Genomic DNA, 23,453 nt, shown 5'->3' with positions numbered 1-23,453 from the left:
AAAAGCAGTTTTATTTAAGAATAATATTGGAATACCTTGCCTTGAGACTGTGCGAAAGTAGGGATCTTCATAGTTGCAATGGTAAAGCAACAGCTGTCTTTAGATACAGACCTGTCCCCTCCCTTTCATGAAAGAACTTGAGAACTGATTTATTTTAATGACTACTTCAAATATACACAAACAACTCTGGCACACAGAAGAAACGGTGATGAAAGGCACAATTAAAGTGACCCAGATCAGGTTTCCAAATGTAGCAGCAAGTTTTTTCAACCCAATCTCTAGCAGTCCAGTGGGTATTACTGCATCCACCAGCAGGAGCGGCAGGTCAGTGAACACAGAAGGAAAGTACGAGTCTAGTTCGGCTACAAGGGAGGGCTCGTGGCAATGCCTGCCATGGTGAAGTCCACACACAAGAGTAGAAACTGACCATCACAAATAATACCTTCTGGAACATGGAGATGACAGCTTTCCGAAGCAGGGTTCAGTATGAGACATGAGCACTAGGATTCAGTTTCCAAAGCAACAGAAGAGTAAACTGGTTACAGTAAGACGTAATATATCAATACTAGAATTTGATCTCTAAGGAAAAACTATATTTACCTTAAAATACCAAATATGCTGGCAGTGCATCTTACAGTACTGTGTGTTTCAGCCACTGTTAAGGCTTGAAGAGAATCATGTTCCCCTCTCAGCAGACTGAGCAATGTTCCCCTTTTAACAAGGAAAGCACTGAACTGCTGATTCACAGAAGGCGAAGGATTCCCGTCGGGACCTGCTCCCACTCTGGCTAACAGCACGAGCTCCTGGCCTGCAGGCAGCTGCAGCCTAACTGTGCGCCTTTTCCCTAACAGGAATCCTAGCACCACTGATCACCCACTTCAGTTCAACATTAAAAATACTTCATATTTATTGCCCTGTCATGTGATACATTGAAATCAATGATGGACTCGGGGCCTGTGTACCTTCCCTTAGTAATAACAAAGTTTGTCTCCTTCAAAGAAGGCTTCATCATTCTCAAACTTAAGCTACTTTAAGTTCCAGCAGCTCAGTTTACAGCAGAAATCAGTAAAACCCCTAAGAGACCACTAAGGTCAGAAAAGCAACACTCAAATATGAATTCATCAGCTCTGTGTGGGGTGGGGTTTTTACATCAGCAACCGATGCTAGCCTGAAAACACCAGTTGTTCCATTGCCTTTCAGCATTATGCTGGTGATTGGAAAGATGATTTAAAAAACATAAGGTTTTTTTTCCTCCCCTTTGTACTAGTTACTTGCTTTAGCTTTTTCAGAATACATCCGTCCTAGTAAGAACAAATATAGAATCTACAGTTAACTTACTTAGCACAAGAATGCAGGGACAGGAGTTGGACCTGATGATCCTTGTGGGTGCCTTCCAACTCGGGACATTCTATAATTCTATTTCATGGGAGCAAGATTGAATTTTTCCACCCCCCAAGACTAAAATAATATTTTCCAAGTTGGAAGCAAACTACAAGTTACTACGATGCTTTATCTGGAGCAAATATTTCCAACAAACCCCAGACATTACTGAAGTGCTAATATACCTGAGGGAAAAAAAGAAGGAAAAATGTTACACGGTCATTCACTTTTGCCAAACACAAAACGCACTCTGCCAGTTCAAGAAATCTTGTATCACATGAGCAAAGTATAAATTGCTTTGCTCTAAACCGACTCGGGGTATTTTGAAACTGCTTTTAGAACAGCTAGACAAGCAGTGAGAACGACAGAAGAGTGCAGTCTCTTATTGGTCCATGAATCAGATGTTCATCTGTTTGAATTTTCCTAAGCCACCTTTCAGTTAAGAAAAAGACATCTCTAAGGAAAATTCTCTATCAATTCAAAAACATGGTTGAGATGCCTGCAGAAGTGCAAAGCCTTATACAGTGCTTTAGAAACTCATTAAAAAAAATTAAAAGTGCTAATTTGGGATCACATCCTGTTCATATTATTTACAAAGTTTGCAGTAGGACTGCCCACCGAATGAGCAAAACAAGATGGTACTGACAGTCTCATATTTTCATAGTCTGGAGCAACTCCGATCAGCTCAGGAAAGCCAGTCCTCACATGGGCTGGGCTGTTCACCAGCCACTATAGGAAGTTAAGAATAATTTGCCCAGATAATGGAGGTTTCTGGTAATGCCTTTGGTTTCACAAAAGTTCATTTTTCTGAAGCTTTAACAGCATCAGAAGGACCCAACAGGATCATAGGATAATGCCGTTTATTTTGAAACACTTTCCATTACTTGATTATTGTAAGATTCAGTGGCCCAGAGGGGATTTTTAAGGCCACCACAAAAATAATTTGCAATTAAATAAACGTCGGGAAAAAAAACCTCCACCAAATCAGGTTTAATATGTTGAGGAACTCTTGCGGTAACACTGTAACTTAGGACTGAGACCTGTCAGTGACACCAGCCCCTCTGGAGCCCATCCAGTCATAAACAGTGCCCAAGCTAATGCCCACTGAGTCAAGCAGCCAAAGTGTTCTTATTCCACCACAATCCTAGGAAGGAAGTGGCATCACTTCAGCCTAACTTGGGGATTAGAATTCGAAAGGTAGAAATCCTAAAATCGCTGTCTGCAGAGATAAGAAAATATTTTCCCTTTTTTTTTCCTATTTCTTAGCAAATTTTCCAAGGAAACTTGCAGAACTGTCTGATTACACCTGGTCTGAATTTACCTGACTCTACAAAAAGTAATTCCTCCTAATGTGGCACATTTATTTAGAGAGCATAAGCTCAGGAACATCTAAAGAGTTAAAGCAGCTCAGAGTATTTCCAGCTCCTTTAACACAGTGTAATAAAAATGCAATGATCTTTAGAAAAAAACCCACATATTTTACCAGGCACTGGTTAATTTGTTGTCTTCAATAAATTTCATGTCAACACTTCTGAAAATTAAATATAGTTGTAACACCAGAGTCCTGCAATCAATGTGGTGAGGGTTCTACAGATTTACATGTATTAATGATGATTCATCTTAACTACTGTGAAGCGTCAGGAACAGGGATGCTTTGGGAATGAAGCACACAGCTTTCATTTAAATAAGAGGTACCAGTAAACTTTTGAACTCATGGAAAAAGCTGAAAGTCACTGTCAGCAAAACTAGTTATATTAAGAAATGGCAATATCTAACAGATTTCTTCAATCTAAATTGTAATAAATAGTTGTAGTTTAAATTATCTGCATCATTCCTTCACAAGCAGAGCTGAGAAGCAAACCTAAGTACTTTCTTAGACCTTTGCAAGCTGATGTGTGATAAAAAAAGCTGTTTTATGGCAAGAATTTCATGGCACAGCATTATACATACAACAGAATGGGCTGTGGCACCACAACAGACTAGATTCACATGGCAGGCTGAGCCTACTCACCCATGTCCCTAAATCCAAGAACAAACTCCATTTATGAGGCCAGTGCTTAGCTTATGCCCACAGGCTCCATGAGCAAGATGAGCTTTCCAAGTAACATTTTGTTTACACTATCTGATGCGATCAGAAAAAAAGTAAACAAGGCCTGCCTGGTAGCTTTCTGCTTTTCTTCAACTTACACCAGTCAGTCTAAACCAGAAGGTCTTCTCTCTGTACAAATCTTGTCTTCCCTGTGACCCCAGACAGCACAGCTAGAACAGAATGATTATGGTCTGGAAAAGTTGTTAAGCTCTTAAAATCGAATATTGAATTGCTGAGCTGTCAAAGCTACAACGCAATTTTCAATCAAAGCAGAAGAAAAGACAGGTTGACTCTCTATTTCAGCAGTGATGGTTTGCAGAGCTGGAGAGTCAGGTTTGGGCTCCTGCTCTTTATAAATGTCATGAAAAAGAGGCTAAATCTGTTAGTCGACCTTTCAGGCTGGAGATGAAAACTCAAGATCCCTGCTGTAGATCAGGAATCCCGCATCAGGCTGCGCACATCTGTGCCCTGACCACAAAAATGTTGGGGATAACACTGGGTTTTTCTTTTTCCACAAGGAAAACTTTCCAGCTTTTGAGATGTCAGTTCCAGGAGGTCAGTTCACAGCGCAGCTGAAAATTCCCAAGCCAGGGTAGATGCCTCCCTCCAGTGTCAATCAGGCACTTAATTCCTGTAACAGAAGGGAGTTTCTGCCACTCTTCTTCCTGACCATTTCTGACTGGGTAATTTAAATCTTCCCACGCCTGTGTCCTTTGCACATAAGCACCTAAGCAAAAGGACTCTTAAGAGCAGGAGCAGCATTAGCACTGCAACAATTCTGCTGTGGATTTAATCCAAACCACTTTCTGTTCCTGACTGAGTTTCTGATCCATTTAAGATCACTGTTGTTTCCTTTGAAACATAAAGGCAGGGTACTAACTTGAGGCCAAATTCAGTTTTTAATAAGTTGGTGCGAGCTACTTCATTAACCAATAAAGGAGTGAAACTGAAACCTTGTTCTTGAACAGTGGAATAAAAATAAACCAAAGCTACTAACTGTAATGTATCTCAAATAAAAACTGCAATAACAGAACTTTTGAAAAGGAGACCTCTGTAGATCAAATCTACCTAATTACTGTTAATTCTTTTGATAAAAGTTAACCTCTGTCACTCCAAAGCAAAGCTGGAGAATGAGTTTTTTGGGTACAGAAAATGAATTTGTCCAGGCTAGGAAATGTCTACAAAGATTTTTAGAAATAACTGTTTGGAATCGATAAAATTCTTCTAAAATGCAATGGATCCAATCTAAAATCACTGCAGATTTAGTACACAATATGAAACGAGACATTTCAGCATGCTTTGTATGTGGCTACAAACTGTACATAGTGGAATTTCATAGCCCCAAAGAATAATGCTCTTCAGAACTCTGTTAATGCCTCTGAACATCATTCAGATTCCGTGTACAAAACTATGTAATTTAGAAACTTAATCTAGGCTTTTTTAAACATGGCAGTATATTGGAAATATGGTATTAATTTGTTTGCATCTCCAAAGAAAAATGTAGAAAGATAACTTAAACTAGAGAATTCATAAAAAAAACTGTATCAATTTAAAATTTTACTGCATAAAAATATGTACTTTTCAAATTATTTTAATAAATTAAATATCCCTAACATTTTTAATATATATCCCTGACAGTCTATAAAAGAGGGTTCTTGTTATAGAAAATAATGGAACTCCGAAAGTACCCCCTTCATAAAACATATTTAACAATAATTATATTTTTTTCTTCAAGGAATGTAACAATATGTACAACTTCTCTATATTACTATACTATCAAAATAGTACAGATTAAGCGTAGCAGGGTTCCGTAACTGTAGGATGGTAAAGTCACATTTAAGTAGAGGACAACTTAGGCCTCAGATGAACGTTATCAGTGTGGAGCATCAGTTTCTGGATGGATCAGATAAGAAGGGACAAATACAATCTTCTCATCTACAGTAGATTTCACAAGAGGTAGAGTTCGAGTGAAAAGAAAGAAATTTGGAATAAGGTGCATGCTCAGTATTTTCAATTCATGACTTGCTAAGGATGTCAGATTTTATAGGAAAAGCTTTGAAGGATGATTCTTTTTTCCTCTAAAGCAGATCTCCATGATCAGTTTGTAATTTTTTTAATATGAATCTGAAATAGAAAATCAGAAAAAAAAGAGGTCACGTTTTAGGGAATTACATTTCTCAGTAGTAAGAGGTAACTGTTGTCAGCATTAGCCAAAATTTTAAGCTTCAACACACTGATAGAACAAATAAATCTCACATTTGTTGGTTTTATATTGAAAAGGTTATACAACCTCTCACCTCATTCAGAATTGCCCAAACTGCTGAATTTTGTATCACTGAAAGCCGGAATGATGCAATAGGGTTTAGGCTGGGGTCAACTGTTCCTTCAGCTATACCGTTTTCAAATTTCCCTGCAGAAGAAGCAAAAGTAGAGCCTCAATTAACTCCTGTTCAACAAACTAAAGTACAAAAATCTGTCCTCAGAAAAATGCATCTGTAGTGTTACAATTCACAAGTCAAACCTATTGCTGGTGGCTGTAGGGCCAATCGGTGTCACTCCCGAAAGAAGAGACAGCCAGTGGGTTTTGATATCAGAGTCAGCTTTGCAGCAGCAAACGAGATAAAGCATATTGTCAGAGCACACCAATCTGAACAGGATTGTATGTAAGAAAAAACACTTTGGAACTGTATAATGGTATAAGCACCTCAAACTCTGGGGAGATTTTGGCACGGATTTTCATTTAGTATTATGGAACTAAACACTGAGGCCCTGGCTTATGTTTTTTCAAGGAGGATTAAGAACAAGGAGTAGCTTTTGTGCTTAACGTGTTCCTATTTAAGACTCTTCAATCATATGAGGATGAATAAGAATCTAATTCAAAAGCCAGGCTAGACTCCACACTTCAAACATACAGACAACAACTTCAATTCATTAAGATGAAACACAAGGATGCCCAACCTATGTCCAGCAAGGTAAATAGAATCCCTCAGGAAACTTTCTTTTTCCTTGACAGTAGATATCCTGCCACCTTTCCCAACAGCCACTTGGCTATGGAAATGCCAATCTCACCCATTACAAGACAGCCGATTGTCTGCAGGGTGGGTTCAAATACAGGCCAAGTACAATAGCTCACACAAAGACAATTGTGCAGTCTCAGGATAGAAAAGGTGAATTTATACAATCTGGAAATGCCTCTACAATAGGCCAGGGAGTCAATCCTGGCAGAGTTGGATGTAACTACACTATTACCAAGAGTCAAACTAAATCTTGGTTTAGTACGTCAGTCTTAGAAAAGAAATATTGGAAACAACATTAAATAAAGCCTACAAGGTCACATACCCAAAAATGAATGATCAAACCTAAACCTGGGTATTGTTTTGGTTTTAACAATACACATTTCTTTCCATTGTGACATACCTATCCTGAAGTAACCATCCTCTAAGCGTTTGTCTTTGGTTTCTTTGCTTAATACCAATTCTTCATTCTACAACAACAAAGCATAAATGAGATCATTTATTTTGACATATTATTTCATCAGGGAAAGACAAATGTGTGTGCACTCTTGTGATATACTCGGCATCCATCTTTTCTAAATAATTATGAACCAGCCTAGAATAGTTATTTATAGCCTTAGATAAGTCAACTGAAAAAAAAAAAAAAAAAGGAAAAAGCAGCAGTGTTCCAGAACTGAATGGTATTTTCTTCAAAGTAGGAAAAAAGAAGTACTTCAAGTGCCCCATGTAACTCTCATGGCAACTGCCACGTGAACAGAATACATAGCTGATACTGGCATACACAGTGGAAGAAAAACAAAGGCAGGATACTCGCCTTCTTTTCCTATGGTTGAACCAGAGATTTCTCTCAGGACAAATGAAACTTACAGCTTACTTTTTGGTGCAAGAATTTAGGTGAGATGAAAAGCCATCAGACCAGCATGGGAAGCATTGCAGTTATCACTGCCTTACTAAAAAGGATTGGTATCAATAAGCTTCTTTAATAAGCATGGAAAAAATGAGATTGTAGACCAGAGCTTCAAAACCAGCTGGAAAATTACAAGCAGAATCACATGATCCAATACTAAAAGACCCACTGTAAGATTTTACTAGGAATCAATTAAAAATGCTTGACGAAACAGGAGATTAAGTCCATCAGCTATTTTTTTTTTCTTTTTAATTCCTACTTTTAAGGGAGGCTGCTGAAGAAGTGGTGGGGGGTTCTGTTTCAGGAGCTTCAGGAGCGTGTTGCCTTTTTTTTCCTCATTTGTTCAGGTTTTTTGAGGGAGGGGGGGTGGGTGTTAGTGGTTGTCAGTTTATTGGGTTTTTTTTTAGCGTGTTGCTTGAAACCCAGACAAATCCAGGCTGGGGGTACTTTGATTTCTATGGATTGGTTTTTGTTTTTCTGAATTTTGCTTAGGAAGGATCAGGGTTGAAGTATCTGAATGGGCTTCCAGCTCTACAAGTCCATGCTGGAGAAGTAGTTCCCTCGGGACAGTACCTATCATTCTGCAGCTGCTATCCCTCATATTGGTGACATTTTCTGCTGACTCCAATGGCTTAGGAATGGGCCAAGTACAGAATTTCCCATTTACCTTTCCACAAATTTTGTCAATAGGAATGAAAGTGATGAAGCATTACTTCATAGAGAAAGGGATGCTTGAGTTTAAGGGGCATTTCGCACCCAAGCGTAGCTAAAAATTGTGATGCTTGATGCATATTTTTTCTCATTATCCTGTATGTTCTTGTGGTACCTTGGAGCCAGAGGAAGTGAGGGATGCTGCTGGTTTTGTGGTCGAATATCTTTCCAAGGGTCTTGAGAAACAAACCCTATAAATCTTATAATATGATATAACATCCTACATGTTGTGTTGTAATAATTAGAATCAAACTGACAAACTTCTTTTTAGGGGTGGTCAGTATTTCTTAATTTTGCTCATTCCCAGGCATGCAGACTGCAAGAATGGAGAGTCAACTCCTGCATGCTCATTTACCTTTCTAAAAAAAAAGAGATATTCAGCATATGGTAATTTAGGCACAGATTTCAAGATACCAACACCAAGTGTATGGGAGAAGACAGAAATACTTTGCTATTTTAATACTAAACAGAATAAACTTGTCTGAAGTAATAACTTAATCCTCTCACAGAATTTTGTGATATAAATGGCTAGCTATAATATCTAGTTGAAGAAAAAGAACTCATACCATCTGGCTTCAAGCAAAAACAGACTTTACATAGCGTAGTGCCCTCCTGAGATAAAACTCAGACTAGCTTATGGGAAAAAAAAATAGATCAGTAAACAGGAGAAACAAACACATTCAGTTTAAGAGTCAAGCTATTTCAATATCTAAGTAAGGTTTGAATGCGTGTCAATTTCTGAACCAATTTCTGACTTTTTTACTAAGCCAAAAAGCAGACTGACTTAGCTTTCCCATTTTCCAAAATACACAGGAGAAGGAAGATTGTGTATTTTTTTTGTTTTAAACAGTAGCAGTGAATTGGAAGAAAATGAGCTTGTTCACCTCCAAATTACCAGCAGCACTTGTAGGAGACTGCACTCTGAATGAACATCTGAGCAGTTATAACAGCTCTCTGTGAACAGCTCCAATTGAAAAAAAGAAAAAGTATGTGAGCACCAGATCCTATAGTTAAGAAAAGAAGCATTCATTTCTCCCTCACCCTGTTAAAAAGTCAATAAAATTAGGAGATTTTGCTTTTATCCTATAATGGAGTAGACAAATCAATACATTCATACCTGAAAAGGCAAAACTTCCACAGTTGTGTTTAGAAGTATGTCTCCTGGATGCTCTGGATTGCCACTGTGAAACAAGTACCTATAAATAAAAAGGAAGAAATAAAACAGTCTACACACATCAGTCAGAATTTGCTAAATTCCTGTCTTACATGTTAATAGTCACATTAAAGATGCTACAATGATAAACATAACTTCTATATTGGACCTACATCAGCTGGCGATAAGAAATGAAAAGGCGGTTTCACATACTACCCTAACTCAAAGGTTTGAAGTCTTTACATTTTTTAAAGAGTAGTTGGGCAATATTTTGTTTAGACAGGTAGATTCTGTAATCTGATCTTGACGGACTGCATTATACAAAGTGACCAACACCAGAGTCACCATTGCCGGGTGTGCAGTGCTGTTGCCTCCTGGAACTGGAGCCCTGCCTTCCTTCAGCCTCTCCTCATCACCCCCCACTACGTGCCCTGCCCTCTTTGTGCCCACAGGATGAACGCTGCAGATCCATTCTGAATCAGTACTGGGAAGGTAGCAGAGTCAATATTTTGCCAGGCCTGTTTTCCCCGAAGACGAGCTCTCCACTCTGGTTCATTGCAAAGCCTCTTAAAGATTGTGCCAGGAATTCCAAACCCATATCCATAATGTTACCTTAGTTCAAATTTCTATCCCAAAGAGGGTTTTTTTATATATATATATAATTATTTTAACAAAACCAGATGGTTTTATTGAAACTTCTCTTTGTAAATGAGATGGAGTAAGTATGTTTAAAACTCTATAAAAATCATAGAATTATAGAATAGTTTGGGTTGGAAGGGACCTTAAAGATCATCCAGTTCCAACCCCCCCGCCACAGGCAGGGACACTTCCCACCAGATCAGGCCGCCCAAGGCCCCATCCAACCTGGCCTTGAACACCACCAGGGATGGGGCAGACAACTTTCGTGGGCAACCTGTGCCAGAGCCTCACCACCCTCACAGTGAAGAATTTCTTCCTTATGTCTAGTCTAAACCACCCCTATACCTATCAAGCAGTGAAGTGCAAGTGTCCGAATTCTAGCTGCCCACTCTCAAAAAGCTTTTGCAGTACTACGCATGTTACAAAAGACACAGTTTAATTCCCTTTACCTTAAATATAACACAAACTTCATGTTCTTTTGAATACATATTATGTAAAAAAAATAACTATTTCTTACCACTAGGTGGTATCAATGCTTGAAAAATTGTTCATTTCTCACCATTTTCTGCTTGTGGACCACAGAGTTTATTCAGATTACTGTCAAAAACTAGATATTACGCCTACTCAGGTGTCACTTTTAACAAGCCTATTTTACGTTTAATACATTTGAATGAATATGTAAAAATCTATCAACACATTTCAAACAAGAACTTTGAGAAATTAACAGTAAGCGTCGTCTTCAACATTAAATACATCACCAGCGAGGGACAAAATTAGTTCAGAAATTACCACTTGATTAAAATTACAAACATTAGCTCAATTAAAATTTATTAAGGCATAATTGGAGATGTAAATTCCAGTTTGTCTTTAGGCAGAACCTCTGAATCTAGGTAAGCACTTGCCATTAATCCCTATTCCATAGCTATATGACAAGATATAGAAGAAACAGAGCTCTCTGACCCTGACTTAGAAATGTGATTCCCAAAATGATAGGTGTAATTTAAAAATATATATACATATATATACAGCATTTCTTTTATCAAGGAGTAAAACCACACACTGTGATACAAGAAAGCTACACTGATTTCTGTTGCACTGGTTTCAGCACGGATTGAACTGTAAAACGAAACTAGATTCCATAAGCTTCAGCACTGTCTATGCTTCAAGAAAAATATTTCCCCACTACAGTTTAGTGTAAAGGTTAGTCAATTTGAAAGTACCCAAGCTACTTAAAATATGCACAGTTCTTCCAAGAAAAACCTTGTGACTTTCTCTAAATATTAGTGACATTCAAAAAACACCAAAGACTTAATTACCCTTTCTAGGAAGATGCCTTTCGTGTATGTTTTTATAATAAGTAAAACCAAACTCTTGGCAAAGCTGCCCAGAACATTAAAAGTATATTCCGCTCTCTTCTCACCTAGCAGATCTAACTTGCCATCCTTTAGTTTGTCCGATATCCTTACTCTTACTGGAATTTTCTCTCTTGAAAACACTGAAAATTCTGAAGAGTCTTATTTTAAAATACAAGCGATCAAACACTCGCATCTAAGGTGCTGCAATCAAATGCTCCAACCAAACCACAGACGCAGTGCTTTTCTCCTTAGTGCTCTCTAGTTGACAAACCTTATTTCTCAGAAAACACACCTAAAAAGCCACAAAGAAACTCCTCGTGCTTTGTGAATGCTGTGGTCTCGATGAAAGATAAAGGTTCATGTTCGGGTGGGGTTTTTTTTGGGGGGGAGGGGGTGGGCAGAGGACAGGTGGTGGTGGTGTGTTATTTTTGTTGGGGGAGAGCAGGGTGGTGTGGGGAGAAGAGTTATTTATTTGCAATTTGTTTGTCTCTTTTTAAAATCAACCCTACAACCTTAGGCAACTGTTTCTCCTCACTGTGCTATGAAGCCCTGAAAATGTGGTTTCATCCCCCCTGAGGAATTATCATTCTGTTAGGGCAAAGCACCCAAAAGTTGGCACAATGCCAAAACAATTTACACACATGATTAATAAAATTTGACTTCCAGATTTCCGTGTAATCAAACCTACTTTATTTAGTATGTTTTCTATAACTGTCAACCCATATGCACGCACATATGTAACAGATGCATATGTCATATCCTACTTAAAATTATGTTTCGAAAGGAAGAGATATTTTTAGATCTGAGCCTTGCTTGGACAGTTCACAGATAACATCTACTCCAACATAAGAAGTTACACAGATTAAAAATAGAAGTATGAACACACATACGCAGTCAGTTCACAGCTATGATGAATCTTTTGCTTAGAAATAAAATTTACAAATTAGAAAATTTAACTTAAAATAAAATTTAATTTACAAACAGACATATTCTGACAGATATTGACAGGCTGACAGAGTTGATGTTCTTCCTGGAGAAGAGAAGGCTCCAAGGAGACCTTATAGTGATCTTCCAGTACCTGAAGGAGCTACAAGAAAGCTGGGGAGGGGCTGTTCACAAAGGCTTGTGGTGATAGGACGAGGGGCAATGAGTATAAACTGGAGAGGGGCAGATTTAGACTGGAGGAAGAAATTCCTCACTGTGAGAGTGGTGAGGCTCTGGCACAAGGAAACTGTGGCTGCCCCATCCCTGGAGGTGTTCAAGTCCAGGTTGGATGGGGCCTTGGGCAGCCTGGTCTGGTGGGAGGTGTCCCTGCCCATGGCAGGAGGGTTGGAATTGGATGGGTTTTAAGGTCCCTTCCAACCCAAACTATTCTATGATTCTACAATATTAAAGCAAGTGTAACCAGCTATTCTTTTGTAAAGCTTGCCTTCCTGACATACTGATACGTTTCAGGCTTTCAAGGTTTTCAGACTATGACAGGTATTTCTCAATACAGACACTGAAAGACTCTGAAGTAGCTGTGCTTCTGCCTGCTAAGTTATTCTGACATCTGTCCTGGGATTTACATATGACAGTCCATGTAAACAGTAAAAACATGCTTTAGTCCTTTCTAGGTAACTGACATTTTTCTTAGGATGGAATCACTAAGACAGTAAAGGTAACACCTCCTGAAACATTCTTTCAAATTCAAATTCTGACAGCCATAGACTTCTAAATACAGTAATCCCAAACAAACACAAATTCACAATTCACCTAACCTATTACCTTATGGAATACTACTTCATAGCTTTTTTATTATTACAAAATACAAACAGACACATTTGGACATTCCTGATGGAAGTAATCAGAGAAAAGTAACAACCTTAAATGAAATACTAATGCATCTGAATTGTAGAAAACTTTTTCCTTTGGCATTGACCTGTAACTCTAAAAAGACAAAGATAACAACTAGCTACCACAGATATTCCAGAACAGAGACAACCTCCTCTCTGCCAGAGGTTACTAAATGTATGAAGTGACTTATGTACATTTTGCTCATGACCTCAATATAGTGTGAGAATAATAGGATGCCAAATGTTAACACCTCATGTGGCATAAAAATTACATAAAATTCAAGAGCACTGAAGGTTAGAAAAAAAAAAAACCAACCAACAAAAACACACCCAAAGAAAATGAAGCAAGTCAAAGCTGCAAAGAAAATTTCAGTTTTCATATTCAGTGACTTGTGTCATTGGCTGAGTGTTTTACTTACTCCATGGAGCTAGACACACCTACAAAAGCCAGTTTGTGGTACGGGGGGATGACCCAATAAGCTGCAACAAATATTCATACACACCTTAACACACAAAGGAGGACAGAGCAGAAGCCCGATTATCAATAATACACTGATGAAAGATATCATTAGCTTGCCAATGTAGTTAACTGTTCCACTATTTTAAAAGCCCACCCTCAGATTCCGAACTCCCTCACAACTCCCTAGTGAGAACCTGGAAAGATTCTCATCTTTTGTAATGTCTCCCAAATGACAAGTATAAATTAATATAAATATTACTAATCTGCAATGCTAGCTTTAATATTTTTCTCTGAATAGTTAAACTTTTCCATCACCTATATTTAAAAAAAAAAAAAAATCCCAACTACACACACGTCTTTAACCCTCCTCCTATTTTGCTTTTGAAGGGAATGTATCCCTCTTCCTTCCCTCACATCAAAGCATATTTAGGCCCAGAAAACTGTCATTTCTTTCTATTGCCTAACTTGGTTTCTTCAGGCATGAAAAAAATATGCTTTATTGTCTTTAATATTTTATTGAAATAAATAGAAGCGCCAATGATATATACAAAGTGTGATCCTACGCATTTTCTATTCCATTTAGCAACTAAATAATTAGAAAAGAACACACAATAAATTTATCAGTAAATTACAGTAGCATTATAAAAGGAAATAATATAAAAAGATTATCTAAAAACACTACTCACATCCACTGTCAATATATTTGGGTTTTGTTTTGAAGGAAACAAAAGACTTATCTCACTTGATGCTAAATAGAAATGTTCTAAGAATCTATTTATGAGCCAAGCCCTTTGTGCTCTGTAAGCATCAGGAATCAATTTTTTTTTCTATATACCCTCCTTACGTCTCTTTTTAGCAATCCGATATATTTTAGTATATCCTATTTTCAGGAAAAGAAAAGACGTAGGAAGGCAGAGAGGAAATATTTTCTTCCACGTCTGAGCAAATTATCCACAGCAACATGTAGCATAATAGTTTTTAATTCTGCACAATATGAATTTCCATAAAACCAATATTCAGTCAGCAAATTTTTGGCTCTCTGCAGATGCCGTCAACTGCTGCAAGAGTAATTATTCACCAATTCTATCCCATATTTTTGATCACTGGATGCAAATGTGGTAAAAGAAATCTAACCTACCTCGTCGCTGTCATTTTCCCAAAATCTTCTTTAGGAAATGTTACTTTACTGTCACTGCAAACCAGTACTAACCATGCATTATTTCCTTGTGCAAAATGCAAATGAACAACTTCTATTCCCTCTCTCAAGCTTAATTTCTTCTCCTATCCTTTATGCTTCTTACCCAATCTTTGGCAAAAATTGTTTATATTTCCAAAAAAAGCTCATTTTTTCAAGTATATATATATATACACCCATCAGGCACTCACAATAGGTAAGCAATCTAATAGGAGCTTTTCTATCTTGTTGTTATAGTTTCCTCCTGGGGGGTGGGGATGAAGAACACACCAAAAATAAAGGCACCTTTACCCCATTAACTTCTATGCAAAATGCCTGGTAAGCTTTCATTTCCTCTGTCCAAACCAGCCAGCTGAACTGGCCGTACACAGACCGGGCTGCAGGTTTGAGAACTACACAGGATGAATTCCCCATTTTAACAGAAGTGCTGAACCAACACACCAAAAGGAGAGAACTTTCTCATTTCTGTCAAAGAACCACAAAGTCGCCCAACTGACAATGTGATGGGGGGGGATTTTGGGGAGTGCTCCGAGTCTTTTTTTATCCAACACACCTAAGAAATTAATTTTCACACACTACTTTAGAAGTAAATCTGAATCTTTTGATAAGGTTACCCATACCATTTCTTAATACTCTTCAAATGAGCAATGCATAGACAGCATTTGGCTGGGTAAAAAAATCTCCTCATTCCCAGCTCTACTCTTGCCTTCTGTAGCCGAGCAAGAACTATATGATCAGCTTTCCAAACCTGCACTGCATTCTCTGAAGTATACACACATCAACTGTAATAAAAAGAGAGTTCGGCATTTAATTAACTATTATTATTTTTTAGTTAATGGAGTTGCTTTGGCTTTTTTGATGTTTCATCGCTGGGGTTTTTCTGTTTGCTAGGGTTCGTGGTTTTTTTTGTTGTTGATGGCGGTGGTTTGTTTTTCAAGGGAAGGCATGTTCTCTGTCCTGAAATCTTCGCTTTTCTCTTTAAGGAATTTATTTTTCTACCACATCAATATTAGTTAAAAGGCCCTTATGTCCTTTTCCAAGGTTACTTCTATTGAATTTTTAACCCAGTGAAACACAGAAAGGCTTTGGGGTTTTGGGGAGAGTATGTGTGTGCATAAACACTTTTTTTCTCCCCGGCTCAATTCTCCAGAAGCACAGAAAATAACTCCATTCACTTTTCTTAAACATAGGCATTTACCACCACTTGAGAAGCACTTGGGCTTGAGACCTCGTCACAGGCTGGCAAGATGCAATTACAACACATCAGAGACTCGAGCCCTGCTAGAAATCTTGAAGTATTTCAGGGTATTCCAGGTGGCATTAGACATCAACGTTTAGGCAACAGCCTTAAGCCTCTGAAATTTCTGACTAAGAACTGTAAACCCAGAAAAGCTGCCAAATACACAAATCTTGAATACTAGTACCATTGAGGAGGAAGCACAATATCCTTGGCTCAGGCAGCTCTTTTTTTGTCTCTGATCCACACTTTTATTTTTTTCCCCTTTCCATATGAAGCTCTTGCCTCATTGTTACAGGCAGTGTTCCATGCCTGGAGCAAACAGCATCAGTGGCTGGGAGCCTGCCTGCCAAATTCTTGCTCTCAGTGCATCCAGTTGAAGATGTTCTACTCATTAGTACAGAAGCTTATGTAAACACAGAAAACAAAGTCCTGAAATTCTCTTTTTATATATGCTAAAAATATAAACCTACCCAAAATATACTGACAAACACAAAAACATTTAAAATAAGATATCAAATATTACCTATCAACTGACACTATCAATAAAGCTTAATAAAATTAAGACGATGTTAAGCTTCAATAACCTATATTATATCTTAAGAATCAGATCAAAGATTATTTCTAAATCATCCACTGCGTATCTGTGTGCGCACAAGTGTTACTTCAGCTAAAACTGCCCAAAGGCTGAATGCATTGCATTGCACAGAAGGAGAGTTTCTCCACTTAAGAGTCACAACAAACATAGAACAGCTCATACATCAGTCAAGTTACAACTGTATTAATCTAAAACCCAAACAATTTTGCAGTTTCCCTAGGTTTTAAGGGGTGGATACTGCTAAACCAAATGATGCAGAAGTTCCACTTCACTGCCAGTTTTGAAAAGCTGTTAGAAAGTTGTTTTTTTCCTTTGTAATGCATTTGATCTTGTACCACTCTGTGCACAGGAGGACTTGCATCCATCGGATGGATAATTAACTATATTTTAGAAACATACATGACCAATTAGTATGGTAATGTATTTTTTTTCCTAACTTGGTTCTTCTTAAAAAACATAAGCCTTTTACATTTTCACTGCTAGAGAATCTGTTTTGAAAGCTGTGTTTATTTCCTCTAAGATGAAGGACTAGTAATAACAGGCAACCAACTCTCACTTTTTATGCTGGTATATTTTAGCACTGTCCCAATAATTTCAAAGCAGACAATGAATGTATGAATTTAGTTACCAGGAGCCCAACAAGGTGCTCTTCACACTCAATACATTGATTTTCTAGCTCAAATGGTCAAATATGTATTTCTTGCATGAGTGGGAATTCTATGTCATGGGAAGATGCCAGAGGAAATCTATGTGAGGTTAACATCACATGTTCCCTGGGATTCCAGGATCAACAACATGGAAAATTAGATGATTAGTCTCAAATATTACACACTCAGTATCTAGGTCAATATCAGAACACAAAGAAGTAAATGTAATCTACAAGATGGCTTGGCAAAGTACTAAGACTTCAGTTTAAAGCTGAAATTGCAAACTGCAAGTTCTACCTCATAAAATCGTATTATTAATAATCAAAATCACATTAGTATGACTAAAGAAGAGCAAAACTATGGGGCAACTACACAGTGAAAAGCAATGTTAGAAGGGAAGGAAAAAGACCAAAATGAAACCATAAAACCAAAATCCCACCCCCAAAAATAAACTCTGCTACTATTTGGAAAATATTCAAAAGAACACTAACAAGCAGTTATATAAAAGAAAGAATGAGCCTTATATTTTAAAAATATAAAGCAAATTTAGATATATATATACACATACTGGAGAGGTTGGGGCAGGTTTTTTGTTTTGGTGGGTTTATTTTTTCCTTTCCATGGTATAAAAAAAACATTCTTGCCTTTTCCTGCAGCTATTTTTTTTCATAAAGATCATAATTTGAAAGTAATTTCTACTGAAGCACTTGATTTTTATAAATATCCATTCTGAATTCCTATCGCAGAAAAGCTGACAAGTGTAAACATAATCTAATCAAAACAGTGACACGTTATGCGCTTCCAAGGGCTTCCTCAATGTAATTAGCACACATGTTCTTTGAAAACAATATCTGATTTGTGTCAGTCACATCTCTAAGGAGGACTCTGAAACTCAGGCAGTCAAAAAAGAAATGGTTATGATTATGATGGACACCAGCATCACTTAAATGCTGCAATGGAATGCCTTTCTGGGATCACATTTGAAATTTATTACCTCTCAAGGTTCACTAATCCACCAGTATTTCAGAGCTTCCTACATACACAAAACCCTCAAACAAAGCAATGTCTAAAATCAAAAGCTCTTCACAATGAGCTGCTCAGGTGAAACACTCCTCACTGACATCTCTTAAAAAGAGTAACTAGTAAAGAAGTATCTCGACTCCATTATTCATAGTGAAAAAAATTATTTTACATTCAGTGCTAGAATTAAAATAGCAATAATGTATGCTTCATAAGGAAACTCAAATATAATTGTCAGTTTTGATACTTAGATGTTGGCTTGGAACAAGAGTTCACATACCGAACTATTGATTTCAATAATTATATAACAACCAAAGGGGACAGAAATTCAGTATTTCTTATCTTTATAATGTAGGCTGTTCTGAACATTTAGAAAACAGTCTATCCGTTTATTTAAAACAAACAAACAAACAAACCACCTTCATAGAACCATAGAATCACTAGGTTGGAAAAGACCTCTGAGATCACTGAGTCCAACCATTCCTATCTGCCGCTAAACCATATCCTTAAGTAGGTTGTCTACCCATCTTTTAAATACCTCCATGGACGGTGACTCAACCACCTCCTCTGCCAGTGCTTGAGAACCCTTTCAGTGAAAAAATTTTTCCTGATGTACAATCTGAACCATCCCTGGTGCAGCTTGTCACTTGGGAGAAGAGACCAACACGCACCCCTCCAGAACCTCCTTTCAGCAAGATGTAGAGAGCCATAAGGTCTCCCTTCAGCCTCCTCTTCTCCAGGCTAAACAACCCCAGTTCCCTCAGTTGCTCCTCATAAGACTTGTTCTTCAGCCCCTTCACCAGCTTCGTTGCTCTTCTCTGGACACGCTCCAGAGCTTCAACATCCTTATTGTGGTGAGGGGCCCAGAACTGAACACAGTACTCAAGGTGCAGCATCACCAGTGCCGAGTACAGAGGGAGAATAACCTCCCTGGACCTGCTGGTCACACCGTTTCTGACACAAGCCAAGATGCCATTGGCCTTCTTGGCCACCTGGGCACACTGCTGGCTCATGGTTTAACAGTACTGTGCAATTTGTTTTTAAGAGGAAAGTCAGTGGATCTACTTTCCCTCTCAAGGATATGGTACTAGAATAAAGGAATGCATCTTCTTATTGCAAAAATAAGAATGAAATCCTAGCTTGCTATTAAGGGACTTCAGTGTTGTGGCTGGTGATCTTTTGCTTGGAAAGAAAGCCAAAAAAGACTGAGTACAAGAGCTGTTACTAAAATGAGTAATAGACAATTTAAATTTGCAGATCCCTGTTCTCCAGGTGTGGTTTACAAGCATCATCTATTTGACTGTTCAATATTAAACAGCCAAGCAGGTCTTCCACAAAATAGCCACAAACATTACTTCCTGCTCAGCGAAGAGAGCTCAGTTCTCACTTTAAACTTCTAGAAGATCATTGCCAGTGTAATCCCTAACAATATTCTCAGATCTCAAAAATGAAATATTTAAAGGCTTATTGAAAGCTAATTACTGAGCTGCTATACTCAGTATAAAAATTGAATTTGGCTCAGTGAAACATTTGACACAGAAAAATAAACTACAGGAACAAGTTAGTGCTCACAGTGTAACAGACCTGCCATTCAGTCAGAGTTGTGGTCAAGATTTCCATTAGAAGACTTGTTTATGAGGAATTTATTACAGTAGTTACTAAGCAGCTACACCTCAAACAGACTTGGCAGACAAAATTTTCTAATTTCAAAGAACTTTTCTATTACTTAAAAAAAAAAAGGGAAAGAAAAAGGGAAAACCTGTTGCATCCTTTCACAAGCACAAGATGGCTTGGTATTTTCTACTCTTAATTCCAGCAGCCAAGTATTTCTCCCCACCAGGTAAGCGTTCCTAATGCTCAGTCCATTTTCCCTTTCTTGTGTTTCAAACCACAGTACATTTTTATTTTTGACTGCCTCAGTAAGCATCCTTGGAAAATCAGGAAACATCATTGTTCCACTTGACCTTCAACTACCAAAATCTGCTGCTGCTGTAGTTAAGTAGGCGAACAAAAACAAGTCCCCAACAATTTGAAATTACAAAATCTGTAGCCCTAATCAGCCACTGACTTCAGAACGGCAAGAACTGCAGTTTTGAGGACACTGGGGCAACAGAAGTTAAAATCATATTAAACTTCACAATGTCTTGCCATGATAGCTCAAACAATGTTAAACTTCAGTTAAGCCTGAACAGGTAGCATCATTCTAATTGGTGCAATTCCTATAGGAAAGAAACAGAATACAAGATGTTCCCTTTCTTCCAAAACTAAAATGCACTTCCTTCAATGAATAGAAACAACAACAAAAATCAGATCATCCTCTAGTGCTAAGACTTTTTAACACAGTTGTGGCTGCCCCATCCCTGGAGGTGTTCAAGGCAAGGTTTGAGGGGGCTTGGGCAGCCTGATCTAGTGGGAGGTGTCCCTGCCCATGGTAGGAGGGTTGGAACTGGATGATCTTTATGGTCCCTTCCAACCCAAATTATTTATGATTATACGATTCTAATGAACATTGTATCTTCCCACCTTTTGCACAGGTATTCAGTATGTACTTGCTCCCCTAGTTTCCTCACCGTTAAGGTAACATATCAAAAAATCTCTTCTTCAGACCTGTGCATGCCATTTTTTAAATAACAGCGCTGACCTATGACATTTGCTAGCAATGCTTTCCGAAGTTGCCATTGTGCATTTGACTCATTCCACTCAAGATCAGCATTTGCTGTTTATCGTTACCCCATTCACTATGTAGACGCATGTAAGTCTTTTAAAAAAAAGACCCAAAATCAAACAGACATATTAGACACTGCGTACTTCATAACTTTGAAAAGGAAAATTTGATCAAGAAATCAATGAATTCAGACATCTAGTTGAAAACTATGAGTTTTTAAAGCTATTGGCACAGGATAAAAAAGATTCTACTTTTAATCCAGCGAGGTGTGCAGTCATATTCCTCACCACGTGCATCTTGGAAAACTAACTTTTCCTATATCGGAAAATTTTTTAAAGCATAGCAATCAGTAGAGAGTAATCTGACGTCTCAAACAGCAAATCTGAGCTTCATGGGTCAGACTAGTTTGGAATAACATAGTAACAAGGAAACTACAAATCATCACCGTTGTGCTAAGCCAGGGTGAAGACTTGGCCTTAGATTATGCACCAAGGCACATAAGTCGAGTAATTGGACTCAGTTCAAAATTCAATTGGACTGCAAAAAGGGCTGCTTCACAAGAAAACCATCCAGTCAAATTGATCCAAAGAAACTGTGCTCTATTGGGATGATAGGTACTGGCCTCAAAAAAAGCACATAAGGTATGCAAAGAAAGGAGAAAAGGAATCTAATAACATAGCAACACTTAAATGGACACTTAATAAACAATTTATATTATAAGTCTTGGTCTACTATGTTGACAAGACAGTAAAAAGCAAAGCAGTGGATGAGTCTCAATAAAACTAAAGGATGACTACATTTTATAGTGCAAATTCTACTATCCTTATTTAACCTAACTAGCAGCTAAAAAGAAGTCACCTTTAGCCCTCTAACAAAACATGGATATTTGTATTTCAAGGGCACTCTCCCCTTATTCTTTTTTTTTAATTAAAATTTAATTTTTTTAAATAGGTCAACTTGGAGTTTTAGCATGGTGATGTTTTTCAAGCCCTAAAGCTATATCTAGTAAACATTACCCTTCAAAGTTCCCAGCTTTCAGGTCTGGGGACATCATCATATGTTCCAGCAAGATTTCTGATCTGGACAATCGGGGCACCGTGGCTGCAGGGCACAACATTCTGTGCCACACACCAAGCTGTACAATTGCTCTGTAATTAGAAGCAGACCAACCAAATACAAATAGAATCAAATTGGCTCCTTTTAAATTCTCTTAAGAACTCCCACAGAAGCAGTATTGAATTGAATTTATCAAAAAGGTTCCAAATTAAAACAAAGTAAAAAAAGAGCAAGACAAAATGTACAGCAGTAAGAGAATTAGAGGGAAAGACACCAACAGTCATAATTCAGTTGAACTCCAAGGACTCTACATCATTTCACTTCAACTTATAATGACAGCCCCAAATTCTATCTTACAAACACTCTTGGTGAGCAACCAAAGGCAAGTAATTACTAACCTTTCTACATTGACTGGCTTGTCAAATTTAAATAGGATATAATCTCCAGCAACTGGTGTGACAGCCCAGAAAAAATCTTCCCCTACGTAGGTTTTTTCTAGGGTATGCCCTTGGTAGACTTTTAAAGATGTCGAAACCTCTGCAGGTGGATTCACGTGGATTTTATGCAGTAATGGTTTCAAGAAGTCTTTATCCTAATTGAAAGAAAGACAAACATCATGATGGTCAGATAACCTGTTTTATTAAATTCTTATCCCAAGAGTGGTTACACGTAAACCAAATACTTGGATAAAAATGAAAATGAATGCATTATTAATTTTTGGGTATATCACATTTCAAACTGATTAATAAGATGTCCATGCCACTAAAGTTAAAAAAAAAAAAACAAAAAAAACAAAACAAACACAAAAAGTATCATCTAGCAAAAATCCACAAAAATAAGCTGAGATTGGCACTTACACTTGACATCAACCAATTTCAATCAGATTTCTTTCCAACTGGAGTAATACACAACATGCTTGAAAATACCAGACACAAGAAAGCCTTTTCTCAAAGGCTGCTAAGTTTTTTGTTTAATCAGTCTGCTCTGTAAAGGAAAGAAAAGTTTAGCTACTAACTGTGAGTTTCTGGATCTTCCCTGCTAGAGAGGAGTGGAGGCCAACATGCTGGAAAAGAGAAGGCCTGAAGCGTATCCGTAGGTTAGATTTCTGTCGATCACAATGTTTCTGAAATAATAAAGAAGAATTAAACAAAAAAAAAAAATCACATTACTAAAACCAACGCAAGGCTGCTGAGTTTTTACTTCATGTACATTACAAGAACCAGATTCAACAAGACCCCAGATCTATTTATCCAATTGTTTGTGCTTTTGTTCCAGAAATCTACCAACACTGCTGTACCATTAATAATACTATTCAATAATGGAGAACTTTACATCTCTCCCTTCTTGAACAGAACCTGTTTATTCAGTCTTTATGCAAAGGCGCTAATTGAGAAATGAAAGTCCAAAATCCAAAGTTTATTCCCCATACAGAACCTTCTCCGTGACTGCTATCTGAGCAGTGGGATTCTGCAGAGCCTTAGTGGGGGTTACA

General features: G+C 37.7%; 1 protein-coding gene across 2 annotated transcripts in view; it reads right to left on the bottom strand.

Moving 5' to 3' along the window:
- Positions 1–130: 130 nt before the first annotated feature.
- The window catches only part of MGAT4A (alpha-1,3-mannosyl-glycoprotein 4-beta-N-acetylglucosaminyltransferase A), an 83,965-nt gene continuing 60,642 nt past the window's right edge, over positions 131–23,453 (bottom strand). For both annotated transcript variants that reach the window (XM_054062406.1, XM_054062416.1), the window contains exons 11-16: positions 22,977–23,084; positions 22,360–22,553; positions 9,219–9,297; positions 6,887–6,953; positions 5,767–5,879; positions 131–5,593 (exon numbers count right to left, since the gene is read on the bottom strand). In XM_054062406.1, the coding sequence (XP_053918381.1) occupies positions 5,567–5,593; positions 5,767–5,879; positions 6,887–6,953; positions 9,219–9,297; positions 22,360–22,553; positions 22,977–23,084 (588 nt within the window). In that variant the 3' untranslated portion in view covers positions 131–5,566. The remainder of the gene's footprint in view (positions 5,594–5,766; positions 5,880–6,886; positions 6,954–9,218; positions 9,298–22,359; positions 22,554–22,976; positions 23,085–23,453) is intronic.

Source organism: Cuculus canorus, chromosome 1, assembly GCF_017976375.1.
Source record: "Cuculus canorus isolate bCucCan1 chromosome 1, bCucCan1.pri, whole genome shotgun sequence".
NCBI lineage: Eukaryota > Metazoa > Chordata > Aves > Cuculiformes > Cuculidae > Cuculus > Cuculus canorus.
Note: the sequence above shows the minus strand (reverse complement) of the source record. Positions and strands in the feature narration are given on the sequence as shown.